At 43.4% G+C, this 14,650-nt stretch overlaps 1 protein-coding gene across 27 annotated transcripts in view; it reads left to right on the forward strand.

The window, feature by feature from the left end:
- The first annotated feature begins 190 nt into the window (after positions 1–190).
- Positions 191–14,650, forward strand: part of DST (dystonin) — a 295,359-nt gene continuing 280,899 nt past the window's right edge. For 9 of the 27 annotated variants that reach the window (XM_082757993.1, XM_082758027.1, XM_082758028.1 and 6 more), the window contains exons 1-2: positions 192–555; positions 808–869. In XM_082757993.1, the coding sequence (XP_082614119.1) occupies positions 375–555; positions 808–869 (243 nt within the window). In that variant the 5' untranslated portion in view covers positions 192–374. Of the gene's footprint in view, positions 556–807; positions 870–14,650 lie in introns of all 27 variants that reach the window. The other 18 variants (XM_082758017.1, XM_082758021.1, XM_082758018.1 and 15 more) reach the window with 11 other exon arrangements.

Below are 14,650 nucleotides of genomic sequence, written 5' to 3' on the forward strand. Positions count from 1 at the left end.
TGCAGGCACCCTCCTCCTCCTCCTCCTCTTCCTCCTCCTTCTCCTCCTGCTGCTGCCGCTGCCGCCGGCTGCCATGCGGCGCCGCGCCCCGCCCCGCCGGTGCCCGCGGGCGCCCATCCCGCTGCGCCGAGCCGCGCAGGGGGAACCCCGCCGCAACGGGCGGCTGCTGAGTCACGGCCCGAATTTCGGGCCCCTCCTCCATCCTCCACCTCCTCCTCCTCCTCCATCTCCTCCTCCTCCTTCATCCCCCTCCTCCTCCTCCCGCCCGGCTGCCGGCGGCGATGCCCGCTCCGCTGCCGGGGGGAGACGCTGCCCGGCCCCCCGCGGCTCGCCGCAGCGCCTGGCTGGCAGAGGGGCAGCCGCACGCCTGAGCCATGATCGCCGCCGCTTTCCTGGTGCTGCTGAGACCCTACAGCATCCAGTGCGCCCTCTTCTTGCTCCTGCTCCTGCTGGGGACCATCGCGACCATTGTGTTCTTCTGCTGCTGGCACCGCCGGCTGCACAAGGGGAGGCACCCCATCAAATCCGTCTTCTCGGGGCGCTCCAGGAGCCGAGGTGAGGGACCGGGGAGGGGGGGGGGGGGAGAGGCTGACAGGAGGGGCTCCGGCTGCCGGGAGGGGAGCGAGGGGGTCGGGAAACCCCCCCGGTGCCTCCGCTACAGCGCAACTTTATGCTCAACTTCGTGCCGGGGAATTAAATATGAATAAAATCCCCGGGGGCAGCCCCAGCCCGGCGGCGGCGCAGCCCCGGGGCCAGCCCGAGGTGCAGCCGGGTGCAGCCCCCTTCCTCTTTCTGCTTCCCTTCCAGATGCTGTCATGAGAACCCACCACTTTCGCTCTGAGGTAATTTATTTAGCACGCAATTTCAAGGTCAGAAGTTGTTCTTTTTCCCCGCGTACTTAACCGTTGCCGTCGTTGTGTTCCGTGTGATTTTTGAAGCGCGCAGCACGCTCGGCGTTGTGCACGGGCGACACAAAGCCCTCGTCTTGTGCTTTTTATTTCACGTCTGCGTCTCAAAATAAAACCCTCCACGCCAAACGCGAGCTCTTCACCTGCACCATCCCGGCCGGCCTGCTGAGCCGTGCTGCTCCCAAAGCGATCGGCCACTTCCACAGGAGCTGCGCCCACTCGGCGTGCCAGACCTGCCCAAAAACCACCCCTCAGCCCCATTCCTCACCTCACCTCACCGCAAGGAACCCAAAAAGCATCCCCCAGCCCCGTTCCTCACCGCACTGCAAGGATGTGCAGAGCTGGTGCCTTGTGCAGCTGCAGAGCTCGCGGTTGCTGTGCCCTCAGCCCTCACCTGCCTGGCTGTGTCAGGAAGGAAAGTTGCCCGCCTCACACGAGCGCTGCTGCGGGAGATCCCGGAGGGATGCAGAGCCCCAAATCGCTTGGCAGACGCCTCACTGCATGACTCTGGCCTCAGAGGTCAGGGGAGTCAAAGGTCTTGCACGCCAGAGGTGGAAGAGCAACACAAAACCCAGCTGCCTCCCAAGCATTTTGAATGAGGAGCGTAATTGCTGGGAAAAACATGGAAAATAATGGAAAACAAAAGAATAAAAACATGGAAAATAATATTTGTCTTAGCCCCTGCTCTGCTTCCATGCTGCTCTGTGGAGCTCCTGCCTAGATGTTTCTCCTGCCTGGCTTCCTGCTATTCATTTAAGGCATGTCTTCATGCTGCTGACTGCAATCCTTGAAGCTTTTAGAGAGTTTTGCCACTAAAATGATCTTTTGTTTTAAATTATTTGCATTTTTTCTTACCCAGTTGTGGGTGAGAAAATTACCTGATTATGAGTAACGTTTTCAAAAATGTGCATGTGGTCTGTTTTTGTGATGTGGTTCCTGTTGGAAATCAGTCGTGACTCTTTAACTCTTTTGAAATTTGGATGTGTTACCATGGCAAGACGATGCATGGAGCGTAGTCAGTGGAGAGGCCTCACGTCTTTAAACCTTGAGAAGTCTGTTTTTGTTGGTTCTATGACTGAACAATTAGTGCTGCAGTAAAACAAATCTAACAAGCATGTCCTTCCAGAAGTCAATAATGTTTTCATGGTTTAGTACTTCCAATAGGAAATACTTGGTTTCCATGTAAGATTATTTTGCCATTGAGCCTGGACAGAGATTAAGGTTGACGTGCTGCTCTGTTTTGAGATACGTGCTCTGTTTTGAGATATGTGAATGCTGACTCTTAAAAAGGAAGTTTGCAAAGTGACTAATTCATTTTTAGTAATCCGGTGTGCGGTTACTTGTCTGTCGCCCAGTAAAAAGCAGATGCATTCAAAATATTTCCTAGATATTTCCATTTACTGAACCATACTAGACCATGCAGACCAAAAAGAGCTATTGGATTCCTTCATAATTTTCTACATTGTCTTTAAACAGAGTAGCGCCACTGCTAATGGTCTGAGCTGCCCGTTTAAGTAAGTGGTGGAGCTGTTTTCCCAATCATTATCTGATCATAAGCTTTTTATTCTTAAGAGAAAACGATGACTCATTTGACATCATTAAATTTTCATTTTCCAGTTGTTTTTTTTTTTTTTTTCAAGTAAAACCTTATTTTAATGAATCTAATTGAATTGATTAATAACAAATTACAGGCATGCTCTCATGAAAATATTGGCAACATTATTTGAAACAGAATTTGACATTCTCGTTCTATATCAGCACAAAACATTATGCGCTTCCAACTCCAACAGGATGTTAAGGAAGGCAGCTCATGATACATGAAAATGCGAGCTTTGCTTAGGTTTTTTATTTTTCCTCCAAAAATAAACATAGCATCCCAAGTCCAAATTTTATAGCACAAGGTCCAGCTGCTAGCTTCCACTACGCTTAGCTGTTTGTCAGGTGCAATTGCAAATGGTGTTCCTTGATGATGATAAAAGGTGATGAAAAAGAGTTTGATAGTAAATAGCAATGGGTTGGCATTCATCTCCTGAGAGCTGTGTTCAAATACGACTTGCATCGCACATGAACGTGCAGGTGGTCTAGTGGCACTGCACAGAGAATTATAATTGCGCTATCTCCAGAGCGGTTGGCAATTCCTGCATGATTGGCTGCAAGCCAGGAAAGCCTTATATTTGGAAAAATAGATGTGTGGCAGAATTATGTTCAAGTTCCTTGCCAGAGCCATAGCCATCATGGTGCATGCATACGTTGTCTTTGTCTGTCTACAGCAGAGAAGTATTTAATTGCGTTAGTCCTGAACCCCACATAAAAAAAAAAAATAGTAAAAAGACCATGGAAGAGTAAATACTAAATTTGAAAATGCATGTGTGATCCTTATCAGATCCTGTTTTGAGTTTTATACACCACTGGGCATTTAATCCACCATTACTTTGCCCATTTTTGTGACTCTTGGCTTTGAGTGTCTCTGCGAAACCTGTCTCATCATTATACTGCAGAAGTCTATGCAGAGATTCCTTACTGTAGAAGGAACTTGAAACACTTGACCCCTTGCCTCAAAAGGAGGTAAATTTGCATTGAGTTGTTATGAATATCAAGTAGGTTAAAGTCTGGCTTTGTTAGAGGTACTTCATAACAGAGGAATTAACTAGCAAGAGGATGCAAGTGTTTACGAGATAGCACAGTTGTGTCTCCACCTCCCCACGAACATTCACTTCCTACCATCTGAGGTTTGTCAGACCTGTTTTTTATGTATTCTTTGTTGAAGTCCTTTAAGTTCTTCATGACTGTAACTGCTCTTAGGATTCCCCTCCATTCCTCAGACATTAGAGATATTCCCTGAACTAAGACAAGAATCACACCCAGAATAGTTAATGTTTCTTATCTGAGGTAGACCTAGATATGCCAGAGCTGTAAAGAAGAAAACAAGTAAATTTCCAGCAGAAATATTCATTGCTTACATGACAAATCAGACTTTGATGTAGCTATTTGAACTATTCTCTCCCTTCTTTATTTTGAGAATCAGTTGCAGAATGTAATGTCTGTGCTGTACCAAAACCACACCAAAATAAAAACGTAACTCAGTGAGGGTGTAGCCAAAATAAGGACTACAATCCTTTTTTTAATTCCTTGCATGTTCAAAAATTTGATATTAGTGATCCAGTTCCTTTGTGCTTCCCTTTCTTTCCGTAGGAGTTTGTTTCTTCATGCAGTATAGGAATTTTCTCTGAGTACTTTGGGGGCTCGATAGGTTTAAGTGTTTAGCAGCTTCTACTTTACACAGAGGTTTGAATGTTTTCTGTGCTTTACAATTTAAAGGCATTGTTTAATGTGCTTGTGTTGCCACTTCTTGTGATTTCAGTTCCTTCCTGAATGAGTTTTCCTTATTTTCTAAGCCTCTGAAGTCATGGGATTATGTGAGATTTCTACCTTTCAATTAAAAAAAAAAAAAAAAAAAAAAAAAGTAAGCTTCTAGCTCTTTTGCGTGCAGAGAGATCTTCAACATATGCAGGTCAGAGGCTTCTCACAAGCTTTTAGAAGACTAGCCTGCTGCAAATGTCTGGCTAATAGAATTAATACAAATGGTACAATTCTTAAAGCTTCATTATTCAAGGGCAAGAATTCATGAATGGATAGGTTCTCATTCAGGATTTTTAAGTAGTTGGCTTTTTATGGGATTTTTAAGGGATAATTGTGCTAATTACTAAACCAGTTGCTGATGGTTATCATATTATTGGGAAAACATCCAGTAGATGTAGAAATCTGTAGTCTGAAATTCTCTCTCAGCTTTACAGTTTTCCCTTATCTCACCTTTTAAATTAGAAATACGACGATGTCAGGACCAGAAGGTCTCAGTGTCTGTGGGCAGTCAGGAATACTGTGGTATCTTTTTCTATTTATTTTATTTTGACTCGTATATTTTCGGCGAGCTTTATGTGAATGGCTCCTCTGAGCCCTGCAGGTATAATCCTGCTAGGAAGCAAATTCATACAAGTTTTACAGTCCGCTGTAAATCTTGACTTGGCTTAAAACAGGTGCGTGCCAGGTGGGACTAGTCATATGAGGAAGCCAAACAGGAGTTGACCCTTTATGAAAAGGCTCTGGGGAGGGATGGCAGCGTATATTAACCCCAGCTGTAGCAAAGGAGTAATACTTTGTCATTTGGGTTTTGCAGACCTCTTGTTTTCCATGCAGACTACTGAACAGTCGCTACAAGATTACATAGGTCAGCCAAGTCCGATGATGGTTTTTAAGAGCAAACAAATTTGCTAACTCATCTATTGTCATACAATAAATAAGGTACAGCGCAATTTCCAGTAAATGCATGTATTGACTTTGCCAACAATGGATGCCCAGAAAAGGTGTTCGTGTATTTATCTTTAAGCATAGCTTTGTCATAATTGTCCCCTCTTCTCAGGCTGATTTTGAGACAATTGCCTAAAAATACAGTTCTTGATATCTTACAAAACAATAATGAGTAGTCTTTGAAGACTTGCACTATAATCCATCGTGAGAGTTGTAGAGTTAGTTATAAACTGCTCCAGATATGCACTGCTCCACTGAAAAGAGAAATCAGCAGACCCTCTAAGTTGAATTTTCCTCTTGTTTGTTTGGAGGAAGTGCATTCAAAGAGCTACAGAAATGTAGAAGGCTGTCCAGAAAAATACATTAATTCACCTATTCAAAGGCTGTCTCTTTGTCTTTGCAGAGCTGCATCAGTCTGAAAATGTTTTACCTTTGTGTTTGACATGTTTTATCCCCAGGATATCTGAACTGTTTTTCCATTAGTTCTCTTAAGAATTAAGGAACAAGTTCAAGGGAGAACAAATTGGAGACAAAAAGAAATGGTTTTCTCAGATGTAGGAATGAATGGAGGTCTGTAAATGCAGGTTATAGTGTATAAGGACAAGTCCTCCTATCCATTTTTCATAACATGCCCCAGACAGAATGCATCACACTGTGCTGTCACATTGCAGGTTAGGTACCACTGAGCTGCTGTTATTGTATGTTGTCTGTCCATTACTGTTTGTTGGTTTTATTCACGGCAGAACTGTACTTGGACCGATGCTGGGCTGTGCTGAGAAGCAGCCTGCTTGGCAGTCCTATCACAAATTAGATGGCAACTCCCCCGCTGCTGCAGCAAGGTCACTTGGGTTCCCAAACTAACTCCGTATGAGGTAACTCAGGTGCCTTTACTCTGCATTACAGCGTAGTATAGAAATGCCCTGTATGTTTCTACAGCCACCTGGTTTCCTGCAGCTCTATTGAAGCTTCTGACGGTAGGCAGAGCATTGAAATGCTGAGGGGATCTCTTCTCAGCTCCATCAATCACTTGATAGAGTACTGACACCGTGTCACAGTCTGCATCCGTGGGTAAGACATGGTCTCAGCGCGCTGCGTATTGGGACCTGCATTAAAATGAGCACATCCTCACAGCTCTGACAGGACAGGGATAACCACTGCATAAAGATCTGCTGCGTAATCAAAGTTCTTCTTATTTAATTTCCCATTAATACAGTTGTATCAACAGCCTCCTAGCTGTCACGTAGGTATTCACATACATTAAGGCTTCTCAGCGTCCCCTGCTCCATCTGGAAATGTAGGTTTTAGTGGTGGTTGCAGCCTCAGGTATGTTGTATGCCAGTTTGCAGTTGACAATCCTGGTGCACACAAGCAGCTGCTTGCAAGCAAGCGGAGCCCTGGTTTTAAGGGGCTGCAGGTGGAGCACGGCTTGTCTGTGTCTGTACCCGTGTGCTGGATGGGAACTGTCAAATTCTGGCTGAAGCTAAATTCATGCTGAAACCGTGAATTAAAATAACTGAGGCCATACCTGTGGTGACCACGCGTATTACCACATCAGCTGGAGAAACGACTCTTCTTGTACAGACAGAAAGGATCGTGCAGGGGTCCACAGACCACATGCAGCTCAGAAAAGCCTAACCATCTACACTGATTTTCGGTTACTGTGGTTAGATTGTAAGAGTGACAGATCAGGTTGTGGACGCATTTTCAGAAATAGCTCAGTACTGAGCTGAGGCTGAGGCTGTCTGATGAAAGAAGGCAGTGCATGGACATGGTGGCACTACCCTCAGGGTTGTTTCGGCTCCTGCACTATTGTATGTGTTTTCCTAGGGCATGGAAATGCCACTTGTGGGCTTTTAGATAGAGGCCCCTTGGATGTGCAATGGAAGACCATGATGAGGGTAAGGTCACTTTGCTCTTCTCGTACAGAAGCAGGTTCAGTTGGTCTTGGCTTGTTTGGCTCAGCCATGTTACGAATTATGAACATGTTATGAAAATGAACAGATCCAGAGCCGTGGCTTTCCAACCTGCCCCCATGCTGTGGGGTCTGGAGGGCATGTTGGGCCCCAGCTTCTTCTGCCCAAAGCCCCGAGCCCCAGCTGTGCTCCCTTGTGCCCTCCAGCCCTGCATCCAGGAGAGGCAGTGGCTGACTCTTCTGACTCGTCAGCAGCCACAAAACACAAGTTACAGCTGAAGGGTGAAAATACCGTGTCAGCTGTAGGAACTAACTGCAGCTGGCATTTGGGCAAAGACACGTCTCACAGCTCGTGCCAACGTCCTCATCGTCCCTGTCCACTCAGCGGTTTGAACGACAGCGCGCAGCTTCAGGAGAGCAAACGGGAAGCAAAGCACAGATCTTGCAGAGCTTAATTTGTGGATATCTAAACTACGCTGAAATGCATGATTATGTCAGATTGAGGTGTTATATTTATCCTCCTCCTTTGTTCTAGAGAGAGCAAAATGATACAACTAGGTCAAGGCAGCGTTCCCTTCTGATCTGCTGCTGCCACCTTCATGCGTGTAAAGTGCAGCTGGAGTCGGCAAGTGACTTTGCAAGAACAGCATCCTCTTACACAGCAGGATAAGCTCTCCGTAAGCATTTACAGCTTACAGTCTGCAGAGCTGTTCAGCTGACCCGGTGTAGGTGCCTGCTTTAGGAGGAGCTGAATAGGTTTTCAAGCCTCACTAACTCTGTTGACTGAATTTTTCATTGGCTGTAGTAGGAGCTGAGACTAGCTCCAGGAGAAAATGTTGGTATCTGCATCCAGGTATCTTAATAGATACCTGAATTCCTCCCCAGCTATCTTTATTTCCATACATATATATGTATGCCTATTAAATCTCTCATTCGTCATGCATCTGTTTACACTTGACACCTGCCTTCATGTGCTGAGGTGGCATAAATTCTCTCTCCAGTTTGCTCTCCGAACAAGTACGCTGGACAGATGCGAGTGATTTCTTTCTATTAGATGCTGGGCAGCCATTGTGTGATTTAGCCATCTGTGTTACTTCTTATTCTCCTTCTCACTGTATTTTTAATATTTAAAAGGTCATTTTCCTAGTTAATTGCTCCTGGTAGGCTCAGGATATATACCATCCAAGCTGAGGAGAAAGGATGAGATGGAAAAGAGAGAAAGCAGAAGCGGAAAAGGGACATGCTTGGGAAATGTGCTGGTATATTCTAAATGCCACTGGCCCTTGCAGACCACTGATCAAGCAGTACTCTGATTTATTTTTGTTCTTAGAGAATTGTTCTGTTCCTCCTGTAGGCTTGTGGTGCCCCGAGGTAATAGGGAAGGAACTGGGACAAGCTATCACAAAGGCAAGATGGCAGTGGAGGGCTGCAAGCCTTCTTGTTAGGGGCTCACGGCAGCACCGAGAGAACAGGCCAGCTTCTGTGGTTTATAGATTTAGACAGAAAAGAGTATTTAAAGGGTATCTTGAGGCATGACTGGGGACACTGGTTATTTGCTTACACAACATCAAGGTTTTTTTGTCATATTTTACTTGCTCTGATAGGAATCCTCACCCCGTGATTAAACAAACAACAACAACAAGACATGTGAAACAGCAGTGTAATACAGCATGCGTTATTAAAAGTTATATTCTCAATTCACATTTAAACCCTGGGATCAAACAAGGGTTTTTGTGTATACACTTGGGGGCCCATTTAGGAGCTGGAAAGCAGGTTATTGGTATTGTATTTTATGAACCCCGTTTGAGAAGTAATCTTGCTCAGGTTACGTAAAAGACAATAGCTCGTAATCCCCTTTGAATGTTTGGGTTTATCTTGGAAAATTTAATATTATATGACACATGCCAAATCATAGTCTTCAATATTGGAGAAATAGTTCCTGCAGTGTTTGGAATTTAGGCTTTGGAGGATAAGAATAATATCTCCTAAAATAAATTGAATACATGCAAAGAAGCATCAGTGAAAGCTTGTTAATCAGGGAGTGGAAACTGAACGTGAAATCTCGCATTTAATGTTTTAACTCTTGATTCAGGTCTCTATAGGGGTAACCCTGAGCTAAGATTAAAGAAAAAGGTCAATAGAAGCACCAAAAAAAAAAAATAAAAAAAAATACATTCTATTTTTTGAGAGCTGTTAGAACCAAGAAGGAGCAAATACTGTTGCTCCCTCTATGTGTGTATGTGAGATAGTACACTGAGTGAATGCAGGCAGTCTTCCTGCTACAGAAAACTAAGACCCAACCTTAATTAGCAATCTTTATTGTTACTAGTTTGGAGGACTTAGTTTGAATCCAGGATTTTGAGTTGAATTTTTAGGACTGGCAATTAAATAGTTACCCTTTTTGTTGTCGTTGTTTTGTTTTGTTTCTTTCTTAGTTTGTAAACTGAGGATATTTGGCATGGAAGTCACCATGGGAGAAGGGAAATAACAGGGTCTCGGTCACTTTCAAAGTTAAAGCTGGTCTTACAACACAGATGCATATAAACATGCATATGTATATGAGGCAGAAATCCTCTCCGAAGCTCTCTCTTTTAGCCTGCAGGGGAATTTAATACAATAAATTGATTTAATGTTTAATTAAACTTGCTTTTTGAGTTCTAGTAGCCAGGTCAGCTGTAGGGTTGGGTTCTGTTTTAGCCTGTCTGCAAACAGCTCAAAACTCTGGCGTCTTGAGAGGGGCCCTGGTGCTGTGCATGCTGATGTCTCCAGGCCGCGAGATGTTGGAGGTTGCATATACATGAAAGTTTCCAAGCTTTAAGCAGACAGTAACTGACAATTCAAAGACTGTTTCCCGAGGCCATTAATTGACAAGGGTAATAGATGACAACTCTCATGCACACACAGCCGCTGTCAGAAAAAAAAAAAAGCAAGCGCTCAGGGTTGGATGTCCTATCCGAGCTTCCTTTGGTTTTGGTGTTCATTAGTGTACTTGCTACAGTGCATTTACCTAAGGAACTCACTCAAAAATCTGTAAAGGCATTTGCCAATGCAGTTGAGTGGTGTTGTGATTCCTGCCATGACAAGCTGCTTGCTGCTGACTAGCAGTTTTTCTGCAGTTTACCGAAGCTCTTCCAGAAGGTAAACTGGGTCACAGTCCAGTGCCTGCTGAAGTTAACGCAGCTGGACTTCCTCTAAAGCACTCGGATTTCCCTTAATGCCTGGTGACTCTGAAAATACATACCTGCTGCAAAGATTAGGCTACAAGAAGTCAGACTCTTGATATATTTTTCATAAAGTACAGATTGGGAAAAAATGAAGGATCGGTAATTTTTTTTTTAATCAAGCATAAAAATAATAGATAGCATGATGAAAGCAGTAGGGATAGTAAAAAAAATAGAGTAGAGGGAAAAAAAGATCTGGTGAATTACAGAATAGCACATCAAAGGAAAGGAGCAGCCAGAGATTCAAGTCACCAAAGCAATAATGCACTCATGAGATAGCACTGCTCTGTTCATATGCTCTATTGAAGTACCAGCTGAAGAACTAAAAAGAGATACAGAAAAATAAAGAATGAGAAAGAAAAAGAAAAAGGTTTACCACATTATCCAAAATGTTCCCATCTGTAAATAAATATAAATAAAAGCAAAAATTAAACAAGTTATTTAGAAAGTTTCATATTTTTTTTCTGTACTAATGGTCTTGTAATGGAAGTAGGGGGGATAGGCAATGACTTGACAAAGCCTGCAGTGTGTCACATACGTGGTTATCAAACACCAGACCACACCAAAGAAGTTCTGAAGAACAGGACAGATGAATACATGTGCTGTTCAATGTTAATAAATGGAATGCTGGGCATATTCCAGGGAAAAGTGAGGTATACACTTGATTAATTTTTAAGTTTATGGTCTCCAGAAAGAGCCTTTTGAATTACTCTTGATGATTCAGTGATGAGCTTTGTTGGATGTATAGCTCCATCAAAAAAAGCAGGTGGGATGGGAAATATTTAAGCAGAATAGAACACAATGCTATTAAATATATTTATCAATAATGCAAATTTATAAGAATATGGTGCTGAATGGGGATCTGGCACGGGTTATGCCTGTCAATAAGGACATCTAAAATTCTCAGTCAAAAAAAGCGCTGCAAGGGACAGGAATTATTTCATGTAGAGAGAGGAAAAATATAAAGAAAGATGAATACTGTACAGAATGCAGACTTCAGCCTCCGCGTGGTCATCATGGGTCAGATCCATCCTGTCTAATTTTGGACACTTGCAGCATCGATTGTCTGAGGGTGAAGCAGTCAGCCCGGGCTGCCTTTATGGCCAGCCGAGGGGAGCAGTCCCAATTCTTCTGACCCTGCTGGCTCCAAAGGGAGCCCGGGGAGCTCTGCTGAGAGGGATCCCACACTGTGTTTCTGTACACAAATCAGGCACTGAATCAGAGGTGTGAAGCGAAAATTTGGCAGGATAAGAAGATTTATTTATTTATTTATTTTTCAACTGAGCATCTTGCTGTGGAATTCATTTTACACAACCAGTCGGTCGTGCACGCGGGAACACGGTGCCCAGATTTGGAGCATTCATCATGGGGTTGGATGAAAAGATGGGCACAAAAGGTCTATTCAGTATTACCACACTTCATTCCAGAAAAAAAAACACAACATAAAACAACTTGCAGAGAAGACATAAAAGGATTAATTCACAATGTTCAGCTAAAAGGCAGATCCTCCTAGCCTCCTTCCAGAGGCAGAAATGCTGCCTTGAGGGAGTTAACCAGAAGGATGAGCATGAGTGCTTTTGGAGAGAAGATAATCCCAAATTGTTTTGTTTGTTGTCTTCCTCTGTGATACCTAAAACTGGTTCTGGTGGTCATCCGAGTTCTTTAAGGAAGAATATCCTGTGGTGTAAATCCATGCCTTTTGTGTGGTTTAGTATTTAGAAGAAAAGAGAGTTTTAAAAAAAATATGCATTTGAAGTCGTACTTGTTTGGTTTGTCATGGTGTAATTTTATAGGGATAAAAAATGAGGCAGGCAGCAGGGTCTAGGAACAGCTCACTCTCAACGCAAAGAACAAGAGGAGATTTTGGCACTGTCCAGTGACAGCATTCACACAACACCAGAAGCTACCAGTTGCTTATCGGTGTTACAGCAGCCTCGGATTGCCTGGTTGATCTTAAGATCTCTAGCATTTCCTCAGTGATTTGGTGTCAGATGGTGTACTGTGTGCCCCCCTGACTATTTTGTATGGCTTTTCTGTTTTCCTGTGGGAGCTCTGTCTCACTGCACAGACACTTTTGTTATTTTCACTTTATTTTTTTAAATTTGATTGCTCTGTTATTATGACAAGTTTTCAACTTTTTTCGACTTCGGGTTCAACTAAAGGGTAAGAAACGCAGGTGACACACTGAGCATCTGTTCATTTAGCTGTTGAAGGCATCACTTGCTGCTCTGGTTTTGCACCGAGCCTGGGAGCAGCGGCTCCCATGCATTGCATCACTTCTGAGTCATTTCTGCATTTTTGATTGCCAGATTTTGAAATCTTCAGGATTTGGGTTTTTGCTCTGGCAAAGTCTCGTTGCAGAAATGAGTAAGCATTTCAGGTTTTGGCCTAAGGGCTCTACCCTCGTAACATTATCTTTGTTGATAAGGAATTAATTTTCCACCTGAAATCATGATCCTTGGCCTTTATCACATTATAATCCTCTCCAGAGCGACCATTTGCGATACTGCAGACAGATTATGACTTCAAGTAAAGAGTAAGCTGCAGCAGTAGAAGCTGATGAGCTCTTAAAGAGATAAAGATCCCATTTTATTGCTAGTAATAAACAGCAAAACAGAAAAAAAACATGGAAAATACAACGGAGGAGTGCTGACCGTAAACAGACTTCTCTGGAAGTCACAAGTGACTTTTTAGAACCGAAGCACAAGCCTCAGTTAGTAACCCCCCAGTATTTTGAAGTGAAGTCATTCAGTGAGAGACCCACATACTTAAATCCCTATTTGGCATGTGTCTCTAAGCACTTTTAGAGCTGCTTAGCTCCTACCAAATTCTTCTGTTACGTAAACGTACTTTCCCAAAGAGTTTTATCTAGCTAATGGGGATGGGAGTGTGGTAGGGGAATGTCTGAAGTGCCGGGTACGTAACCAGGCTTCACCCAGTAGCCATCATCTGTGAATGAATCACAATCTGTTTAACATTTAGAAAATCAAAATAGATTTGCTGGGTATTTTGGTCCCTTAAAGAGGATTTTCTTTTACTATGGAATAATCCCTGATGCATGCTAACATTTTTTCAGATTTTTTTTTTTTTTTTTGCAACACGTGAGCTCTGTAAGAGTAGTTGTGTTTTTCCCTGTTATCCTGAATGTTATCCTGATGTATGATATACATCATACAGATGATGCACTGTGAGTAGCTGTTCCCAGTGTGCAGAAAAAAACAAGGTGCAAAAGCTTTTCCCATTGCAATAGTATGATGGAGCATCTCACAGGTTTACATCTTTGAGTGTTTAGAGATCTTGCTTAGGTCTGTTGGCTGCAGGAGCTTCCCTGCAGCTTATCTTGGTTGATATGGGCAGGGTCCTGCTTCCATTAAGGATACTGGGAATCAAAGTCAGGAGGGGTTGTATATCAGGATTCAATTTTGGTTGTGTCTTTTCATCATGTGTGTTTGATAGCCTTGATTTGGCACACATATGAACCTAACCTGCATGGACTAAGTAGAGCTGGCCTCGATTCCTGTCCAGGAACAGCAGGTTGCTACAAGAAGTTAGATCAGCATCCAAGCTCCGATGCTTCGTCTTGGCACTTCAGCCTTTGCACATCGTGTTGCATGCTATATACGTCTGTAGTAGCTACTGGCATGTGTGTGTAAATGTGAAATGTGTTTGTGTTTTGGCTGTTACTTCGTGGAGCATACCTTTAATGAACTAAAGCTGCCCGTCTCTTGTAGTGCCCAGCATAGACTGCATCTCTCTCCCCTTGCAGTGGCATGAACACTGGATGAATAAATCCAATTTGCACGGGAAGCTACCCAGCTGACTTCTGATTATTTCAATCTATGACCATAGCAACATTTGAGCATAGTTTTCCTATGCCGATTTCCTAATTAAAAAATAAAAAAGGAAGGAGAAAAAAAAGAACATCAGGTTTACAAGGAAATGTATTGCTTCCCCTGGTTTTCAACTGGCTGGAGCTCAGGACATTGAGGTTCAGAGCACAGATGGCTTCAGTTTTAGCTAAAATCTCTATTTGTAGAAGTTGACTTCGGTGGAAATATTTTAGTGGAAGGAAAAAGAAAGTAGAAAAATAGGAACTGTTGCATCTATTCCTGATTTTGAAAGGGAATGGAGCCCTTGAACTGCAGACTGTCACCAAGGACATAGATTTGGCCCATTTATTCTGAAAGCTGATAGGACCAAGAAAACGAAAATCTTATTTACAACCTGGTCAGATTTAATATCAACCAACATTGCGTTCAGTACAGATGACGCACGGCAGGCTTCTGCCTGCTCGTGGTGACTGG

Source organism: Aythya marila (genome assembly GCF_965140915.1).
Source record: "Aythya marila genome assembly, chromosome: 3".
NCBI lineage: Eukaryota > Metazoa > Chordata > Aves > Anseriformes > Anatidae > Aythya > Aythya marila.